Source organism: Spea bombifrons, chromosome 3 (assembly GCF_027358695.1).
Source record: "Spea bombifrons isolate aSpeBom1 chromosome 3, aSpeBom1.2.pri, whole genome shotgun sequence".
NCBI lineage: Eukaryota > Metazoa > Chordata > Amphibia > Anura > Pelobatidae > Spea > Spea bombifrons.
The window spans coordinates 64421141-64444190 of NC_071089.1; the positions used below are offsets into that span (position 1 = coordinate 64421141).

Below are 23050 nucleotides of genomic sequence, written 5' to 3' on the forward strand. Positions count from 1 at the left end.
AGCTGCTAGATTATGCACATGCCACTTTGATTCGTCTACATAACTTAAATAAGACAACTCTTTCCTCTTAAGGAAAGGAAGTAAATCCATTGATACATCACATTCAATATCGTCAAAAGTTAAAACAGTTGCATTAGACTACTCTGATTCACAATAAAATGTTGAAGAAAAAAACCTCAGTATATCTTATTGAGAAACAGTCATGAAATTCAAGTGTAGTGACTCAATATGTGCCTGGTGGATACACAAAACCTTTTTTAAGCAGCAATAATACTAGAACCATTTTAATACTGCAAAATACTTCCAACTTGCTGAAAAGTTCTTAAATGGAAATTCATGATATTGGGGGGGGGGGCTTTTTCCACTAATTCACCATACAATCAGCCACATGGCTGTTATTGAAACGTCAAAGCACATTTTTAGGTTTAAATAGTTGTCTTGAAACTTGTATAAGTACTGGTTAAGTACGATGCCACGTGTCACTTTATTATTAATAAGGAGCATACTTTCTTGTTGATCAGAAGTGAAGTATAAACATGAAAATAGCCCACAATCTTTCAGTCTTTAAATATACAACAATTTCTTAAGTATGTTGTTCTAGAATTACGGAGACAGTTTACAAAGGCTGAAAAAATATGAAACAAAATATCGTTTCTTTGGTCCAGTCAGTCAAAATTGATTTTGCGAGCACAAATGTTTAGGAAGTTAAGAAAAATTCTCCTGACATGAAGTAGTACTAAACACGAAATGATAATCACCAAAAATCATAATTGTTGCACTGGCAAAGTAATGGTTGGAAGAGAGGAAAGTTGCCAGATAACTGTCAATTTACCTCCTTTGTCAGCAAGGAAAACAAAGCCTTCCATTTAAATGGGTTAATGAAAAAATAATTAACATAATTCCCTTTCTTATTTTAAAGACATTGGCATTGAGTACGAAGACAATAAAAGGCTTTAAGGGGTTAACTTTCCATTTCCATCAAATCCTAGTTATAATCCATTATGGTAACTTAAAGGGAATTGATAAGTATGGCGTTCATTTAAGTCACAGGAGAAGTTCAACACAATTAAATAGTGTGTCTCTTGGTCATTGGTTAGTAAGTGCCTACATCACTATTAGTAATAATGAAATGTAAATGTTGTGAGTGGGACAGCTTTATTAAATAATGTTTTTTGTCTGGAACTAGTATATGGACGTACTTAATGCCCTATAAATGGTAAAGGACAAGTTTCACCAAATGACAAAAGTGAGCAATTGCTGAGAATGCCTCATTTTTAGGGGTGACGAGGGAGGCAAGCAGACTTTGGATACATTTCTACCTAGGAACGTTTTTTCTTGTCCTGTTCATTTTACTTGCTCAATTTAGTCAATATATTTGTCTTTTCAACTTTATATCGACAGGGCATTTCATTTTTAATCTGCACCCGAGAATTGGCAAGTGAATACATTAAAGACAAACGTAGCATTATTAAAACCAAGAAATAAATCCAGGAAATGTCTCAATGCTCTTCTTGATGTTTTCCTAATAAGCTTTGTTATACGTTTCAAATACGATCAGTACGCTTGACTTCATAATTAACCATTCTCATACCACAAAAATTTCAATACCAACGGCATACAAACGTTTTAGATCAACTGGGATTTGTATAAAATACAGCGGCAACTGCGGATCTTTTTCACTAAAATGATCTGAATGAAAGCATCACGTGATGACATGATAATTAATGATCAATAAAACTTGAATCTTTAAATATGCATGTCAGAAATTTGGCTTCATTCTTTATAGCATACAGCGATAGAATGTTTTCTCCTCGTTGCCAAATAGAGTAAAAGGCTTCTCCAAAATTCATGTGTACATATTCACCATAGCCAATGCTCCTTGACGAACCAAAAAAGTAATTCTCTTCTGCAAGGTTTTTTCCCCATCACCAAATACACACGGGGAAAAAAAAGTTTTTTGCTGCTGTCCAATAAAATAAATAAAAATTGGGACTGCCATGTCAAATGGCAAATCATATTGTTTGCTTTAGTGTGGTAGAATAAAATATCCAAGCTTAAAATGATTGGATGAAAAACGTATCCACCAAGCTGAAATTATGAAGCAAAATGGTATGATCCACCTGTCACACAGGAATATTATCCATGGATGGTCTGCATTGCAATGTTTTCTTGCTTCGTCTTCTGGCATTACAACAATTAGTTTTAACACCTAAAGCTTGTTTGGCTCACAGCATTGCTTTGGTGGGACATCAAAACTGCTAGCGCTAACAGATTATGATAAACCAAAAAGAACAATTTTTATCAAAAATGTTATTGGTGCCAGAAATTAAAAAACATTAGGCACACAGTTTTAACTGAGGGGGGGAATAAAAAGCAAGATTATAAAACAAAATAATGAATATTGCTTCATACTCCAACATACATTGAGGATACGGATACCACTGAATACATATTTACGTTCTTTCTGGAAGTTTTAGGTGAAATTGTTTTCTTGTAGGACATGGTACAGACATGCACACATACACACTTACAAATGAGGTAAAAACACAAGACACCCTGCATGTTAAGTTTGCTTGGAGTGAACGGTCCATTTCAAAATTTTCTTTTCCTTTAAATTCACAGTTCCTCAACAGTAGTTAAAATTCCAGGTCAGTTAGGAAGAATAACTTAACGACTTGCATGAGGTAGAACTTCTTAGGGAGGGTGAATTTATGGAAAACACCAGGACAAAGCTTTAAGTTTTTTTACGCTTTTGAACAGAAGGCCCCTTTCTGCTTTGTTCTTCAGGCGATGCAGATATCTTACTTAAGGAAGCGTCTTGTGGTGACCTGCTTGAACGTTCAGAGAGCTCTGATCTTCCCTCTTGAGAATACGATGGAGATGAATAGCCAAAAGCCCCTCCTCCTTCTCTCAGAAAAGCTGAAGTTGAAGGCTGTGGTTCTGCTTCATATCTTCCCTGAGAAGCTGTTGGATGCTGTGGAACCATTTTATGGGGGCAGTTAGCTACCATGTGCATTATGCTTTGACAGTAATGGCACTTTTTTGGCTGTGGAGGTAGATTACATTCCTTAGCATGATGATCAAGGCCTCCACAGTTGTAGCATCTGAAAGGCAGGATAGAAAGTATAAAAAATTAACAATTAATCTTATAATACTGCGCGATGCACATACATTTGATTAGATACGGGAATCAATGCCCCAGGGAAATAATTTCCTCCCCCTGCCTAATACATATAATCCCCCTCTTGCATATTTTAATCATATAAGAGAACATATATTTCAAACAGAGCATTTCAAAAGCACACATACTCTGCAGAATAAAACCTTAATCTACTGAAACAGTAGCATGTGCAAGCACTGAAAAACAGTGAAAAGTAATGTAGGAGAATGTGCCTGTATTTCTCAATTTTCAAAGTATAATTAAATTCATGCACTTTAAATAATAAAATAAAAGCATTAATTTTAGGTGGTCCAATTTAATTATAGTAAATAGACCAACCATATTTCTCTGGAGGCTGCATTTCTAATTTATATGACCACTAGGGGGTGATATAAGAACTTGCAGATAGAGATGGTTACAGTAAAAAAAAAATATAATCACATATGTCCTTTAATCACGCATAAAATTAAATTACTGTTCAGTGATAAATGACCAAATTGTAATGGTCTAAAATCTAAATGTCTGACCTAGGACATTAAACTAGATACTTGGAAATAAGAGGGCAATTACATTTGTAAGCTTGCCAGATAAGAGTCACCATTTGTACCAGTATGTCTTAAATATATGCTCATGTTATTTTACATTTTTTGTATATTGTAAATTTTAAGTTTTAAATGTTATAGTTTCCCGTTTTTAATAGCAGTATGGCATCTTCTAGTTATTATTAATATACAACTTTTGAAACTATAATAGTAAAACTTGCACTATTAATATGCAATGAAGAAAACACATTAAAAAGCTCAAGAATGTTTTGGGCAAGTGACAATTCTAGCATAAGTATTTTTCTTTTTAAATAAAATTTAAAAAGCTTTCACTTAGATTTCTAAAAAAAATATAAACAAAAAATGCTGATTTTTAGTGCGAGTAAAAGATTTACAGCTAAAGCATGGTCACCACTTCATGAAAAATATTGTTATGAGTTTTAACAGTTTCCAAAGAAAAAGAAATAAAAAGTACATTATTAATTTAATCCAAGACATGTAATATCAAGAAAATAAAAGAGGAAGGCACCATAATCACATCCAGCAAAGCTTTGAGCTAATTAAAAAAACATTAACAGTGAGTGGTATGAATCAAGGAACATTTACACTAATTTATATTAGAACAACAGATCTGAGCTTTTTGTAAAGAATAATATTTTGGTTGTACCCAGCTCATTTAACATTTACAATAAATTAGGGTCTGAAGATTTTTGTAGTCCTAAACATTACAACAGTACAGAGGTTACTGCTTAGTAAAAAAAATGGTGTTATCGTGCAAATAAATCTTTTATTAGATGATCAGCATATATTGGTTTTAAGTGTAGTAAAAATAAATAGCAAACTAAAATTGGTAAACCAACTGCAAATTATACCGTTTTTATTACTGGACATTATATAATAATTAAAATGTTGGTTTTATTTAAATGTATTCATTCTTTTATTTACATAAATTAATTCTGAGCAAGCCAGACTAGACATATCAAAAGAACATTATACTGCTTATGAAATCCTGAACAAATCTGAAATCATTTCTTTTCCAGACTATGGTATGCTATGAAACTGTTCAAAGAAATGAAGCCAGTGATATTAAGAATGAAGAAGACATATACCATATATCTTCTGCGATAAACATCTAGACTATCCAAAATATTATTTAATTGACCATAGCTTGACATATATATAACATTATATATACACACACACTATATTCATATAGGATGAACATTTTAATTAATGTAATTCCTTCTGAACAGCCTCCACTAATAGAAAGGGGGTTAAGGGTTCTCTGGACTGGAGTGGTGTGCACTGCAGCCTGCAGTCATGGACAAATCAATTTAATCAGTCACTCTGGTATGCACAGCGTTATCCGATTCAGTGAACCATTTCACGTCACCAATTGACCAAAGACCTGCTGTCAGCATCCAGCTTCCTTATCATGGTTGTGCACCCCCATATAAAACTTGCCTTCGAGAACAGAATAAAAGGTTGGATAATGAGGTTTGCGTAATTGCAGGTAATATGTTATTTAAAAAAAAAAAAACACTCTACAAACCTCTTTCAGCATGAAAATTGCTGCGCTACCATGACAATGATTTCTACTCTTGTTTGCGAGTACCAGTCAGAAGGAGGAGGGGAGAAATTGTTTTCATCCTTTTCGGAATTTATTCCATCATTATTCCCTAGCAAGCTCACCAAACACCCCATCTTCATAGTGGTATATTTTTTTTAACCTTGTGAAAGGAAGGGAAGAAAAACCCAAAACCTTTCCACTAACAAAGAGTTAAGTGCTGCTGTCCAGATTTCATTAGTCGTTTTGCACAATTTATAGAAAATTGTAATAATCAGAGAAGTGGTTGCTATACAATTGCTTGATCTCAAAATAAGCAAATCGTGGACATTAACCTTTAAAAGCCAGAAATATATACAGCTTTACCACTCCTTTTGTCTCTGTTACCCTTAAAATTCCTTTATTTTGTGCACTCGTGGGCAGGGCCCTTACAAGCCCACCATTCCTGCCAGGATTTTTGTATACCAGCACCATAAACGCCATCAGTGTCCTCAACTCCTGTTGTGTCAGTATGTGTAAATACATAGCTGTTAACTATCCCATTTTAAATTAAACAGCGCTACACAATATGGTGGTGATTAATAAAGGATAATTATAATAGATATCGCTACCTACCTACTCCTAAACTTAAAATACAAATTCAAAAGCATCTAGAACGGAGCAAGTCCATCTGAGTACATACCCTGTTTATGGCATTTATTAATGTGTTGCAAATGTTGTTGGAGCTATAAACATTAGTAAAGTTAATTAACAATTAAAAGCAAACACTTTTAAACTTAAGGTTAAAAGAAGACTAACAAAATGAAAGTTAGGTGGAAACAAAAGTGCAATTTGACGCTGGATAAAAACTACAGGTGCTTAATGTAGCACATCTGTCTTATATTAAGAAATAAATACAAAAGTCAATTGTTACAATATTTTTAAATGTAATTTAAATATATCCTAGTATCTGCATTAATATTCATCATCAATGTACAAATCATACCATTTGAAACGTTAAATGTAATCAGCAGCCGTCATCACTGCATTTGATTAATCTTAAAGCAAAGTAATGCAAAAAAGGCAATATGCGGAATAAAAAGAAAACAGTGATGACAAGTGATCCCCCCCCATTTTTATACATACACTAAACTGAATATAGTTCGGCCAGCATAAGTCAGAGAGAGGTGATCACGATGTGTATATTATTTAAGAAGGTAAAACCCCTTTTTTCTACCAAAAAACCCACAAAACTATTACACCGATTAAAACACAAATGGCATACAGTAAAATTATGATAAAAGGCTGTGTGACTGGCACTTTCTCCTTAAAATTAGTATGGTTGCCATATCTATATCTGTTCAATGCTACAGCAAAAAGCTGTTAAATGCTAGAAGAGGAAATATGGTAATTGTATATTTGTTTTATTGTTCATTTTATATAATAATGCATTATTTGAAAATATTCCCATTTAATTCGAAATTTCAATTTAAAACAGAGCATGAAACAAGGTAAAAGAAAAGCTTTTAAAAGCCAACAGCCAACAGTAAAAACATAATTATTTGTATTACTAAATCATTGATGTATTAGATGTGACCCTTAAACTTAAGCATTCAAATCCCTGTTGACTGTGGAACATGTATTGACATGACTGTTCTAAAACAGAGCATAAGAAAAGAGACAGGAAGCGCTATGGAGTTATTAAAGCAAACATTTCTAAGCAAATACAATACATAAAAAACTACCTCCACTATTTTTATATGATTGGTGGTATTAAAAAAAAGCATGCTATATAAATATATATACACACACACACACACACTTCTGCAGCAGGACACATTTACACTTGCTGAATCAGGTCCAAATACTTTACATGATGCATCGACCAGAACATATACTTAAAATAAGCAGGATTGTGATGCTTTATTCTTGTCCTAGGTTAACAAATTATACTTTTCTTCGATCCTGATAATTTTAAACAAGAAAAGACCACTAATTTATGTTTTGTCTAATAGAGGGAAATGTTCATAGGTGACACTTTAATGCTGAAACCGACATAACAGAATGAAGGGGCAAAATATGAATAGGTATGGGCAGAATTATAGGGATTCCGGACAGCGTTTGAAATTGGGCTCCGATGCCGTAATGTTCTCAGATCACTTATAACAAAGGAGGTAAGAGGTTTAAAAATATTACCTAAAAACTTGTTACAATTAAACTGCTTGTTGCACAATAATTAAAAGAAGAAAGGAACCAATGCCAAGGACTTGACCATTCAATGATATGTTTTTATGTTAAATTATATCCACCAAAAAAGTGTGATAAAATTGTTCTCTAGTTTAAGTTTAAAGTAGATTTTCAATTTAAATGCTAAATAATGTAATCCCTACATGGGACATGAAAGAAGATTGCATTGGAAACTCACTATTAGTTCACCATCACCAGTAGATTTGCAATCCAATGAATAAAAAAATAAATGCATACACACACTGTAAAGAAATGTTGTATGAATGATTTAGTTAGCTGCTACTTAAGTACAACTAGAACCAAGCAACACAAGTAATGCATTCAAAAACATATAAGTGTATAATATAAATTAGTTGGAAAAAGCTTCATGTGATGTAGCCGGTTCTATCAACAAAAACTTTGGGATTAGTATTAGAGCAGTTCTCAGGCAGACAAGATGTGGGGCAATCACTGTGGATATGTGGGAAAGTCGAGTGATTCTTTTATTCAATTAATTATACAGGACTGTGAAATATAGGGCTATATGATCCAATAATCATATGGCCAAGTGTAACATGCTAGTTTAGTGCTAGGATAATTGGCTGCATCCCTGTAACAGTCTAAATTCAAGTTATTTTAAAGTCATGTTTGGGTTTGTTATTAATTTCTGATTTATTCTATTTGAAGGGTTGGTGCAAAGAATTAAAATGTTGTTGCAGAAAAAAAAGTTCAAGGGAACGCAAGGACATAGTAAAGAAAAACTTGCTTGGGGGGGCGGAAGCAACTGAGTTTTAAGTGAAGAATCTAGAAGGCTGTGTGGGGTCATGCATGGTGGCATCTTAAACTGAAGCAAGGAAAGGGGGAAGGGCTGGAGGAATTCAGGTTAATTTTAGCTACTGCTAAGCAAGCTACTCATTGCTTTTGGCAAAGCATGATACTATTTCAATGCATTCTAGATTACCTGTCGCCTGCAAAACCAACCTTGTTTTTGCTTTATTTATTAATTGGTGGAAAACAGACACAGTGTTTGATTTTTATTACAATTAGTGCTATAAATGAAAATATTCTAGCAAAAACACTTTCTATTTTGTGCAGAAAGATACATTATATTTAAGATAAACAAAACATATATTTAACCTTGAAAAAGTAAAATTAGTAAGTACATAAAACCTTGTATTTGCAAAATGATGTAAATTGTGTAAAATGAAAGTTAACCTCCAGGAATATAAACTAACATCTCAAAAGTAATTTTCCTAAAAACGCTTTTAAAATTTAATTTAAACAAAATTACGCCATTAAAAAGTACAATGTTATTGTTTATATTTTGATACAACAATATTGCAATTCAAAAATAAACATAATTATACACAAAAAGCTTCCCATTTGTTCTGTATAACTTTAACCAAAAAGACATGGCAACATGTTAAAAAGCACTAAGGAGGCTTATTTTTCAGGTCAGTACAGAGGGACCAAAACACAAGGCTAAAACCATACATTAACAGGTCTGCCCAGCGATGTGTACAACAGCTCACAAATGGTGTTTATATGTTTCAGTTCTTAACAGTAACGTAATAGTCAACTAAATAGCAAATAAGGAAAATGTAACTGCTGTTTCCAAAATGAACGTCAGATAGAAACATAGTTCTTTCAAAAGTTATTTTGGTATAAAGATCTAGTACACTAAACTTCAATAAGAAATTCTACATATTATGAGAAACATTTAATTACACACTAGATAGTCAAGGATAAAATAAATTCAAGAAAAATATGTATATTGATAACTACTAGAATATAAATTCTGTTTAGAGCTTTTTACCTACAGCAACTAGTAATGTTTTACCTGTTAAGAAAATACTGCTTTTGACTTGAATATTGATAAAAGTAATGTATATAAAAAAACAATACCATTTTCGTACTTAAAAAGTAAACAACAATTTCAACGTATGACCAAAAGAGTAGAATTGTAATCTAAAACGTGACAAGCAACCTTTCAAAGTGAGTCTCTTGTCAAATGACTAGACAAGTTTATTTAATTTTTCCACAAAATAAAAGCAAAAAAAAAATAAAAGGTTTTGTGTAGTAATCTTAATTGCAATTTGGTAACAATACACAAGCGAAGTAAAAAACTTATTTTTTGGATTTGTTTTCCTACTGTACAATATATTTCTACACATAGTTGTCTTAAACTATATAGAGATATCTTACTTTAAGCAGACCTTTTCATTATGAAGGGTAAAATTTAACTTAACATTATACAACACTGTTATAATGGAATATTCACATTTTTAATAGTTAATGTAGAACATCTCATTTTTAAATACTTTATGCAAACAATTCGTTTTGTACGATTACTAATCACTAAGTTTAGTTTAGCTGATGTTCTTCCATGTTAACTACTCTATTGTTAGTTTTCAGAAGTCATATATATCTATAAATATTTATATATATATATATATATCAATATATATTATAGATCGATCTATCTATAATATATATATATACATACATACACATATACACACACACACATATATATATATATATACACATATACATACACACGCCACATTTGCTCAAATATAAAATGACCCCGATAATAAGCTGACCCCCTAAAATTTGAATATTCATTTAGGGGGAAAAAAAGGCCTGAATATAAGACTACCCTATAGGAAAAAAAGTTTTACTAGTAAATAATATTAATGTAATTTAATAATTTTTATTTCCTTTTATTTGCCAGCCTGCCCCAGTTATCCACATCTGTCCCTCAGAAATGCCTTATACCCCCTATATGCCACTCTGCCTCCCTATCAAGCCACTTCTATGACTGAGCGCCCACATCCCACAAACGTTCACTGGCTGCGGGATACACACAGAAAACCTCTGCTGCTGCCGGCACCTCTGCTGGGGCTTCTATCGTGCAACACCAAAGGGTCATGTGATGCCGGCGCTCCGTCATAGAAGCCCGCAGAGGAAATGCTGGCAGCAGCGCTGCGGGGGATCTGGGTCTTAGTCTTGATTAGAAGACGACCTTGAATATAAGACGAAATACATTTTTCAGAGCATTTGTCTTATAATTGAGCAAACATGATATTTATATCATATATACACACCCACCCACATATACAGTACAGTATATATATATATATATACACACACACTCACTTTCCACTTTATTAGATGCACCTTGCTAGTACTGGGTTGGATGCCCTGTAGAACTGCCTTAATTCTTCGTGGCGTACTTTCTACAAGGTGCTGGAAACATCCCTCAGTGATTTTGGTCCATATGTCACATGATGGCATTACGCAGTTGCTGCAAATAGTCTCCACATCCATGATGTGAATCTCCTGTTCCACCACATCCCAAAGGTTCTCTATTGGATTGAGATCTGGTGACTGTGGAAGCCATTAGAGTACAGTGAACTCATTGTCATGTTCAAGAAACCAGTTTGAGATGATGTGAGATTTGTGACATGGTGTGGTCATAAAGGGATGGACATGGTCAGCAACAATACTCAAGTAGGCTGTTGCGTTTAAACAATGCTCAATTGGTACTAAGGGGTCCAAAGCTTGTTAAGAAAATGTCCCTCACACCATTACACCACCAGCAGCCTGAACCATTGACACAAGGCAGGATGGATCCATGCTTTCATGTTGTTTACGCCAAAGTCTGACCTTCTGGATGCCACAGCTGGAATTGAGACTCATCGGACCAGGCAACTTTTTCCAATCTTCTTTTGGTGAACCTGTGCTAATTGCAGCCTCAGTTTCCTGTTCCTAGATAGGCTTGGCACTAGGTGTGGTTCTGCTGTAGCCCACCTGCTGCAAGGGTTGACGTGTTGTGTGTTCAGAGATGGTATTCTGCATACCTTGGTTGTAACGAGCGGTTACTTGAGTTACTGAACCAGTCTTCCTGTTCCCCTCAACAAGGGATTTTCATCCACACAACTGCCGCTCACTGCATATTTCCTCTTTTTCAGACCATTCTCTGTAAACCCTGGAGATGGTTGAGTGTGAAAATCTTGGTAGATCAGCAGTTTCTGAAATACTCAGACCAGTCCGTCTGGCACCAACAACCATGCCACATTCAAAGTCGTTTAAATCCCCTTTCTTCCCCATTCTAATGCTCAGTTTGAACTTCAGCAAGCTTTCTTGACCACATCCCCATGCCTAAATGCATTGAGTTGCTGCCATGTGATTGTCTTATTAGCTATTTGTGTTAACAAGCAACTGAACAGGTGTACCTAATAAAGTAGCCAGTGAGTGTGTGCATGTGTATTATATATAATTTGTAAATAGTACAGATATTATTCACTGTTACATACAACAATACAACGCATACAATACCTAGGTCTAACCTGCAGCACCTCTAGAGAATACCACAACTTACTGACCAAAAAGCTCTACAGAAGCAGAGATTTACATTATCAAAATATAGATTGTGCAGAAGTAGTAGTTCAAAAACCTAGTCAGCAAACACCTGAGTGAATTGTGCTATATAAAATAAGACATAATAATAATAATAATAATAATAAGCATTCAAGTGGTCAATACAAAGACCAGCATGGTTTGGAAAACCCAAATTACACTATTGGTCTTTTTTTCACGATAGTGCTCCTTAAATCATGTGTGGAGAAGTGTAGGCTCACTGAGGTCTCTGAAAAAGAAACTGAACAGGTATGGACCTAAACAGCATCCCAGAAATGACTAAATTGGCTGTCAACTTCTTGAGTGCTGCATTATAATTGTGGGCTACGTATAAAATTTAACTGGTGTCGAGTTTTAAAATGTTGTCACTGATTATATTAATATATATATATATATATATATATATATATATTAATATATATATATTAATATATATATATATATATATATATATATATAATATATATATTTTTTAATATATAGTATGATTTGGGGAAGTTGGCAAAATCCACACTCAACACCTGTAACTGTCTTGTCCTTAATTGCAGAGTGCTGTTCACACTATTATTGTACAAGCTAACAATATAGACACTCTGGTTTTCATGATCTGAATCAGAGGATCATAACCCTAAAACGTCAGCCTCAGAGCAAGTTATGTTAATTTATCTAATAAAAATGTTAAGGTCTTTATAGAATATAACATGAAACCAAAACAATAAAATTGATAAATTAAAAGACATTTTCCTTTTGGGTTTAAAATACATTGCAAAGGGTTAACCAATGTGTGCTCCATCATTTTTGGCTAGTTATGTGTTAAGCCTACTACCTCATCCACAAGTCAAGGTAACCTCATTTGTTTACATTGGTATTTATGGATACCCAAGACTGAATTTCCATAATATGTTCCTAAAAAGCTGATCCTTTATGGATTTTGCAGGATACACAAAAGGAAAAAGCTTTAATGTTTTTTTTTCCTGCTCCAGGTTTAAACCAAAACAATGCTTAACAACTGCTCAGAATTAAAGTTATCTGCACAAAATAACTCAAGATCAGACTCTCTCAGATTGTAACGACTGAATATTGTTTCCACTTATGACACTGGCTGGTTACAATAATGCTGAATTATTTTTAGATCACACACACATTTTACAAAAATAAAAAGAAGCATATAAAGAGACACAAAAAGGAGGTCTCTTTAATTCTCAACTGTGTTGTAGAAAACAAGTTCTATTTCGTGTTTACAAAACATAGCCATGGTAAGGAGAACATGATTAAAAGAAGGTCACCACTATTGACACCAAGTATAACGTCAACAGCACAAAGATTTAACATTAACTATACACAACCCCCAGAACCTACAAAAAATAGAACAATTAGTAAAAGATTCAAAAGAAACTCTGTAAGCCAATTCAGAATCCCTGTTTTCTCAAATATCGTATAACAGTAACACAGAAAATCTCACAGAATCTATTTAGCATGCAATTACGTCGGTATATTATTTTGTGCAACAATGGGAAATTTAACTGCCAAATCTAAAGCTATTTATCTATACATGCAAACTTCAAATGGCTACATATACATACAGTAAAAACACACTATATGACCAAAAGTATTGGGAAACCCCTTCTAATCATTTAAGTGTTTCAGCTACACTGTTAACAAGTGTATAAAATCAAGCACATTGGCATTGCATCTCCATAGACAAACATTGGAAGCAGAATGGATCGCACTAAAGTACTCAGTGACTTTTTACATGGCAGTCTCATAGGATGCCACCTTTGCCACAAGTCAGTTTGTGAAACTTGCCCTATCCACTGTAAGTCCTATTATTGTGAAGTGGAAATGTCTAGTAGTAGCAACAGCTCAGCCAGAAAGGGGAAGAGCTTCACAGAGTGGAGCTGCTGAGTGCGTAAGAGTGGTGTCTGTAAAGATGATATGTCCTTTGTAGCAACACTTACTACAGAGTTCCAAACTGTCTCTGTAAGCAACATCAGCACAAGCACGGCGTCAGGAGCTGCATAAGCATGCGCAATACTAAGCGTCATCTGGAGTGGTATAAAGCACACAGCCACTGGACTCTGGAGCAATGGAAATGTGTTTTCTGGAGGGATCGTGCTTCACCTGGAATTCTGATGGACAAATCTGTGTCTGGCAGATACCAGGAGAAAGCTACTTAGTGGAATACATAGTGTCTACTGCAATCTTTGGTAGAGGAGGGATAATGGTCTGGGGCTGTTTTTCAGGGTTTGGGATAGACCCATTAATTCCAGTAAAGTTTAATGCTAATGCTACAACATACCAATATATTTTGGACAATGTTATGCTTCAAAGTTTGTGGGAACAGTCTGGGGAAGGTCCTTTCTATTCCAGGCTGACTGTTTCGCATTGCACAAAGCAAGGTCCATAAAGACATTATTGAACGAGTTTAGTACAGAAGAACTTGACTGTCCTGCACAGAGCCCTGACCGCAACCCCATCGAACACCTTTTGGATGAATTGGAACTGAAATTGCAATATTATATACACATACATACATACTATATATACATATATATATATATATATATATATATATATATATTACATATACATACACATATCTATAATCGAGAGAGGCAGGCTTTAAAGTTGATTGTTAAAGGAGTTAGTCACTGTGAAACTGAAATTGCATGCTACAACTTAAATTCTTACACAAGGTGCATAAAAAACACATTTTTTTTTGTAACTTTGATGTCCACACCATAAATATGCAAGCTAATTTTTCCATTTCACTTGCCACTCCAGTCTTTAAACTGCCTTAATCTCCTGCCCTCGGATGTTGACTTTATAAGAACAGGGGTCAGAGGTTATAAAGAGACAGACCTCAAAAGCTTGAGACAATCAACTCATGCCTGAAAGAATTCTTTATCACTCACAAAACCTAATCACCATGCATTTTCAAAATAAACCTCAAATCATTACACAAAATATTTTAGCCCCCCCCCTTTCTACTATGAAAAACATTTTTGAGCTATTGTCTATATTAAACAGTTCAACGGTAAGTTAGTTAAACTCTGCCTGGACGATAAACAATTATAAGCTTAAAAGAACACACATTAGAGCTTATCCTATACTTTTTTTTTTATATATAAAATAAGGCAAAAATGTTGAAATTCATTAATGCTTAATTATAATAAGTCACCAGAAAGATCCAGATCAATATGCAGACAATGAAAAAAAGCATAAGGTTGCATATTGAGAAAATCTACATATATATTTGAAACAACATGCACAATTGTGTTCACCATTCCCTGGGGGTACAACGCTAACCTTGTTTAAAGATATTTTTATGCCTGAAATGGGAAGGTAAGCTTTATAATATGGAGGACACCTTTGATAACCGAGGGACAATAGGCTACTCATTTTGGCATATGTCCAATTAACTTGCATGTTGTTGCCAAAGCAACTGCAGTAAAACAGATGAAATTCTAACTGTGTGTAGGGCTCAATGACTGTGTCAGCCTGCATCAAAGCCATACCACATTTGAAAAAAGGTTGTCATAAATGATATCAATATTAATTGTGAACATATATCAGAAGAGTACAATAATATCATTAAAACAAACTTACAAAATTAAATAAACAGAAGGTGTAAAAAAAAAAAAAAGTAACACGTGAACAAGGAATAACATGGCTAAAGATTAGATCTATGACAGGCTTCCTTGAAAAGTTGTGTTTTCTATGATGCTTAAAAGTTTAGACCATAAGGCATAGTCAGACAGATTGGGTTGATTCCATGCAGGGTTGGTGTAACACAATTAAAATCATGCAGAGAAGAAAGGAGGATTTAATAAAACTTCAGTATTACTACTACTAGTACTACTACATGCGGGACTTGGAAAATGCCTAATATGAAATAGCTGCATCAAAAGATTAAGACGACAGGTAACAGTGAGTGATATTTCATAAAACAGGAATAAAACATAAAAGATGCAGGAAAGATGCCGAGGTCAGGGTTAGATAAGTTGAGTAAAGTTACAGCGAGGAAATGTCAGTGGAATGTAAACTGCTTACATAAGCTGATACAAAGCATGTAAAATTCATGGAAAATAAAAATAGATTTAGGTACCACGGACATGAATTGTATTTAAGTAGCTGAAAAAACTAGCCCACAGAGACAGCAAGAGCCCTAAGAGCTGAATCTTGGCAAATCCCAACTGAGAGAGGAGGTATCTCCACTATACCATGGAACCATGAGTGAGCTGCAATTCATACAGAAGTAAAGACTCCCTAATCGATGCTTAACAATGTCTCAAAAGTGGTAGACAATAACTAAGAATGCCATCCTACAGCAAGGAAGATTATTAATGCAGAGTAACTGCGCACCTGTTCGATCTACTTTGCCAAATAAAACTATTGTCTAACAATAGTATGAGAGATATTATTCCTAGTGTGATCGTGAAGATCCAAAACACATGCAGTAATATTTTTTTCTCCACGTATATTTTGTTGTGGAATTGTAAAACTATACTCATAGGCTAAAAAGGCCCACACAAAACCAACAGGCATAGGGAATAAAAAAAAACAAAATCGTTGGCTTAAAATACTAAATGTTTTGTAAATATGGAACTGATCCTTTAAGATGACAAATTGATGATTCCTCATGAGCCCGTGATGAGTCAAAATAATAATTCTAATGAAATAACCTTCTAAAATCATGTTGTGAAAATAACTAGAAAGGTTCCATTCCATATTCAAATGACTGGACATTCCACAAATACCAGTTCTTTCATTCCCCTGTGTGCGTGAGGTAACAAACACCAGGACAATGTTGGTGGATGAACTAACCCATTTTGAATGGAATGCGAAAATAGAACAGATTATCTGTTTAGCCGTTGGTTCTCAAATGATAACCAGAAATGCTTAAAGATAATTATTTGTACAGTACTGTGCAAAGGTTTAAGCAGTTGTGACATTTTTTTAAAAGTAAGAATGCTTTCAAAAATAGAAAATATAAAACAAAAAAAACAGTATTTGGTGAGACCACCCTTTGTCTTCCAAGACAGTATCAATAATTCTATGTACACTTACACATAGTTTAAGAAACTCGACAAATAGGTTGTTACAAACATCTTGGAAGACTAACTTTCTTTGCCACTCTCTCTTCATGTAATCCCAGACAGATGATTAGGGCTTTATGGGAGCCATATCATAATATTTGGTACTACTTGTTCTTCTTTATGCTGGAGATAGTGCTTAATGACTGACTGTATTTTTGCCCCATTATATTCCTCCTGATGGTATTCCCTGATATATAAGCAAGTATCTGCCTTTAACATTGAGGAGCCCATTAATTCTGACCAAATCCCCAACTCCACCTGCACAAATGTAGCCCCACGCTGTTAGCTGGAAACACCCTTGTACCACTCTCCAGCCTTTTGGTTAACAAACTGCCATCTTCTACAGCCAAACAGGGTGGTCAGATGAAAAAGGTATAGATCACCTGCAACCTAAGGCAGCTATAAATTAATTAGGTTGGCTAATATATAATTCATTAGGTAAGTTAATATGCAATGTGCTATAATTACTAGTAGTGGAATTGCTACTTGTTACATATGATGTTTTGCAAACAATACTTCCGTACATCTACGGAATGGAGACGGAAATATTTGTTATTGAACTTATAAGGGTACATCAATTGTACAAGTATACACAATTTGTGAGGGTTCGTAACAAAAATTATGATAATGACGAGGCTGAGGTTAATCTACAAGAGTTGGCGCAAATGTTTAAAGAAAGGGATTTCACGTTTTAGTTGCTTAACCCCCTTAAGGAGAATGGGCGGTCCCAAAACCCATTGAAAACAATGCGTTTTGAGCCCGTACATGTACGGGCTTTGTCATTAAGGGGTTAATAAAGCCATACGAAAAGCCAGCATTTCTCTGAGTAATGAGTTGATTGGGACTGATATCCATGGGCAAAATGTGTAAACATACAACATGTTTTATTTATGAACATGCCCTTCGATATGTGGGCTAGATGGAGCATTCCCATATAGAGGTCGCAGATATACACATATAGGATATCGAATTATGATGGTGAGAGTTGTAGTAAAAACAAGCCTATATGGCTGCAGCTGTCCGAGCAGGCAGTGGAGATTTCATGGTGAAACCGAATTGTCTTGGAGCAATTGATAATTACGTATTCCAACATCCCACAAACAATCTTAAGATTTCTACTTGAAACATGACAATAGATTTGTGAAAACATACTGTGGGAAGGAGAGGCAGCACCAGGATAATTGACTATAGACAGAAATAGCACAGATTGGACTCACACTACACTGCATCTGGTTAAATGCGGAATAATAAAGTGAAACTGTAATCACAAGCCTCTTTGGTCCCCTAATTTTAAACAAGAATTTGGAATTGACCTGCTTGTTGCTTTGGGGAGAGTGAGATATAACCAGGTGAGTATATTTCTTTTTTTTAAACCATCAAATGTAGGCCACCGCCTGTCTGCTTAGAGCAACAGGTTCTCACTAGGATTCTCTGCACACAATATTATCTTTCATTTTCAATAGTATCCATTTTTATATAGGGTCTTGTGATTACTTTGTTACCTAGCAACAGAAGAACCGAGGCCTCCAAAGCTCCACCTGACACTGCAAATTACGCAAGCCCCGCATTTTCAGGTTGCCAAGCAACACCAACATTATACGATCATAGTGAGATGCGGACTAACATTTGATCAGAGAAAAGCCTCAGAAGAAAAAAAAGAGAGAGAGGCTGAATCAAGCACTATTGATTGTAATTTTCTCTTTGCATATCCCATTTGTTTAAAATGTACAGCCTCTGAGAAAATGTATGGAAATATATTGACAGATATAAAACAGGATTAAATGTCAATTCACATGCATTGGCACGCTAAACACGGACAAATAGCTTTTCTAACAATAAGAAGGAAATCCTTTTCTGTCAGAGAAATACATGGAAGGTACACATGCACACACTAGTGTTGATGCTCATGATTAAAATCATATATATATATATATTTCTTGCTCAAAATTCCCACCATTTTTGTACTCTCCTTTTCCTCTTTCATTTGTATCATTTTGCTGCCATGTCTTTAGTCTCTTATATAATATATTGTCTTAATGTTTTTTAGCTCTCTTCTTTCTGTAGCCACTCGTCTTTTTCTGTGTGTATTAACGGTCTTTAAACTGTAATGCAAAGCTAGATACTATACAATCATGGCAGAATGTGCAGTGTGACTAGACATTCAGTTTAAGTCCTGTCCATGGAGACATATTTACATATAGGTTATGTTTCACACACACACACACGATACATAATAACACACTCTCTGTGGAACTTGATAAAATGCACATTTGTGAATAGGTATACAAATCCTGACAAAATTGTATTGCGTTAAGGCTAAATAAAATGTAGGATTATGTCCTTCCTATGATGTAGGAATTAAATTAGAATCAATAATCCTGGTAAAAGAAAATCTGGCTGGTTATTTTTCTCTAAGATAAACCAGTAGACCCATCTGAAACAAGAAGCTTTGTGTATTTGTACAAATGCTTGTAATTAAAAACCAATAAAAAAAAGTCTTATCCACACATTATTTTACTAATTACATTCTAAAGAAAGACCAACAATATTCCCACCTAACTGCAACAGAGCAGTAACTAGAACAGCAAGGTTTCTCGGCACCTGAATATCACATGACAATCTACAAAAGTGAGCCCTGGGCAAGCAGGATGTCCCCCCCCCCCAACTCTGTACCACTGTATACCATGTGGTATCTCGATGCTTGCTCCCCCCCCCAATGGATAAAACGTGTAATGGTATACATGTGAAATATAATTGTTTTGTAGTTGTTGGCGTCCTGCAGGTTCAGATCAAACAGAAAACCACAAGATGATGTCATGGTAACGGTGTACTTAAATACCTAATAAGAGTCAATAATATGGCGGTATACACCTTTGTTCACCCGGTATAGATTCTTTTTCAGAGCAAACGGAGAATTAAAACAGATAGTTGCGCCAGCCGACACCAGTATCACATCAAGAACGACATGTATGCATAAAAAAACAGTCATGAGGCAACTTATGACTAAGCAGTTTGTGCGAAACACGTCAAGTGGTTTAGCCTTTTTTTGTTCGTGTTCACGTACTGTTGTACCTTTGCACAACGTACTGTTGTGCCTTTCGTTTTTATTGTGATACTGGTGTCGGCTGGCGCAACCATCTGTTTTTGTGTTGCATTTTGGAACCTGGACCGGGTCCTTTTGGCGTTGCAGCACCTAGCTACGCTTGGATTTATCATTTGAATAACAATGGCTATAAGAATCACAAAAACACTCACCTATCTCCTTTTGGTTTTCTTTTTTGAATCGTTTTGCCCTTGGGTCTTCTCTCGTTTCCTAAGCACGGGCTACCTCCGGGGCCTGTTACCCGTAGTGACTCAAGGCCTTTGGAAGATTTCTTAAATGTGAACTCTACAGTTTCTCCTTCTTTCAGGCTTCTAAATCCTTCCATGTAAAGTTTGCTCTGAAAGAATTCATAAGAATGACAAGGAAATGAGCATTGTATATATATATATAATTATTATTATTATTATTTTTTTTTACACAGAACAAAATTTATAGTAAAAATCCATGCCTAGTGCACAAGACTCAATGTGAAGGATGGATTTCTAGATTCCCCACTTTGGCAGAATAAAATACACACTTTTAAACTTTAAATCAAAAAGTAGCCAACTGAAAAAGTAGTCAAATATAAACACAAAGGAGACATGGAAGCTTCACCATCACTACAACATATGCAGATATTTTTTCCCACTTCACCTAATCCCACCAATTACTTCATACACAAAATTAACTATGCAGACAGGGAAGGAGTGTCATGTCACTTGTTAACTAGAGATAAGTGGCAGATTGTGTTTTAAATCTCCATCAACCCTAATATAAGGTAACACCTGCCTAACCACTGTATTAATTCTGACGGGAATATTAAACAATACGTGTGCATGCAAAAGATGTGAAAGGGGCAATGCTAGAAATTATTTTACTGTAGTAAACTAAAAAGGCAAGACATTCAGGAGAAGTACTTCCTAATGTTTTTATCTGTTCAGAACATCTGCATGACTACTCCATTATAAAACAACCCTTATTGTAGATATCCTGTAAAGCAGTAAGTACATCTGTTCATGCTAAGTAAATATAAATACGCAAATCCTTCCAATGACCTTGAATATAAAGAACATAATGTCATGAGTGCTAAGCAGAAGGATTGTTGCATGGCTTGTTACTAGATAAAATGTGGTATACATACAAAAAAACCCAGTATGTCTGTATAAAGGACAGCAAAAATGCTACTTCAATTTTATTTACCTGGTTGTATTGTCACCTTTTATAGATATGTGTGATTTCAAACGAATGAGCATCTGCACACATAGAACCTAACATTAGGTGCCAAAAGTTATGCAATTAACCTTTGCAGAACGTTGTAAGAGAGCATAAGCATACATAGAGCCTATGATTAAGTGCCAACAATTACGCAATAACGCTTATTTACAGTTACACAAATAGTCTCATGTTATGTTTGGTCTAGGTACCTTATGGCTTTCACCTTCATTAATAAAGAATGGACTTCCAGGGTCCAGAAAACATATCCCCATCTTATGGCTTTTATCTTTTTTTAACAGACTCCGTAGTTTTTAAAAATAGATTTAGATGACAAAAGTATAAACAGCTTATACCTAGGATATCTATATATTTATTTTTCCTGGAAGCAAGGCAAAATCCCCCATATATTTACAAAATTGTATAAGTGACAAAATATAACTACATTTCTTGAAAAGCACCCAAAACCCTTAGTAAATTTATCCAACATACAGTATGTGATTGTCTGGTTAAGCGTTTTTTTCCCCATAACAAAGCCACATTTAATCATGTTCAAAAAAATAAATAAATAAAAACAAAACACTGCAACACTCCATCTTTTTAGTGTACCCTAGCAATTGCTTATTTGCTCAAATAAAGCTAATAAGCAAGGATAATTTTCTCTATAACCTTTTGAGTTTGGCGGCTGCTGCTGCTGTGTACATTTAAAATGTTAAGGGAAAGCTGTACATCGGCTTAGCAGCTACACCACAGGAGCATTTTTATTGTTTTTTGTATGTGCATGGCATACTTAGCTGGTACTCTAAGGGTTAAGCTTCAAGTTGAAGTGTTCTAGGACATTTCATCTTAAAGCATTACGAAAGACCAACCTTGGACTGCCTCTTCTACAAGAACGGTCTAGCCGGCTCTTCCCAATGTGCAGTTAAGGTGAGATGAGATTTCTTGTCTTTCATTTCTCATATTTAGCTATGCATAATCGAGGGCGTGCATGGGATTTCTCATAGGAGAAACTCATACACTGTTTGGTGTTAGAGCACACACAGGGGTTTATTCACTAAAGAGACTTGCTGTTTTAACTTGAATATTTCACTATACATTATGAAGGGCCAACACTGGTGAGTTTTCGTGCATGAAGGACTGAGCAGGCGTTGTATAATGCTTGATTTAATATGGAAGGAAACTGCAGAAATCTTATTGATTTAACTATACATTATACATGGCAAGAAAACTATATAAGCAGAAGCTTATTGAGGACGGTGTTTCATAATGCAAAAGTAGCTAAAACACAATTCTCCTGCAAATTCTCCCTTTAATGAATGGACCAATATGCTTCACCTCAATTCTGTGGTTAGAAATTTATAAAAAAAAAAAAAAAAAAAAAAAAAAAAAATCAGACTGACATGCACAATGCCGTTCAACCTTATTAACTAGAACATGAAGGATGAGGGTTCTGGGGCTTCTTTAATTGCAGAGAGTCACCCAACTGAACGTTTCCCTAAACAATATGTTATGATGACAGAGTCTAAGCTGGACCTGGGATAGACAGCTGTGATCAACGCCAACAGCTGCTTCACATAGAGACAAAGAAGGAAGACTGAAGGGAAGGAACAAAGAAGCTGAACACATTAAAGGGGAGAAAAAATGCAGATACCCTCCATATTAACCATCCAAAACATTACAATCCTAAATAAGAACTTTTAAAACAGTCAAAAAATAGCATACAGTAAATGACATTTGAGATATGTGTTCATTATTAAA

At 34.8% G+C, this 23050-nt stretch overlaps 1 protein-coding gene across 2 annotated transcripts in view; it reads right to left on the reverse strand.

The window, feature by feature from the left end:
* Positions 1-2598: 2598 nt before the first annotated feature.
* LIN28B (lin-28 homolog B) overlaps positions 2599-23050 on the reverse strand; it is a 45312-nt gene continuing 24860 nt past the window's right edge. For both annotated transcript variants that reach the window (XM_053459987.1, XM_053459988.1), the window contains exons 3-4: positions 20254-20438; positions 2599-3104 (exon numbers count right to left, since the gene is read on the reverse strand). In XM_053459987.1, coding sequence (XP_053315962.1) covers positions 2735-3104; positions 20254-20438 — 555 coding nt within the window. In that variant the 3' untranslated portion in view covers positions 2599-2734. The remainder of the gene's footprint in view (positions 3105-20253; positions 20439-23050) is intronic.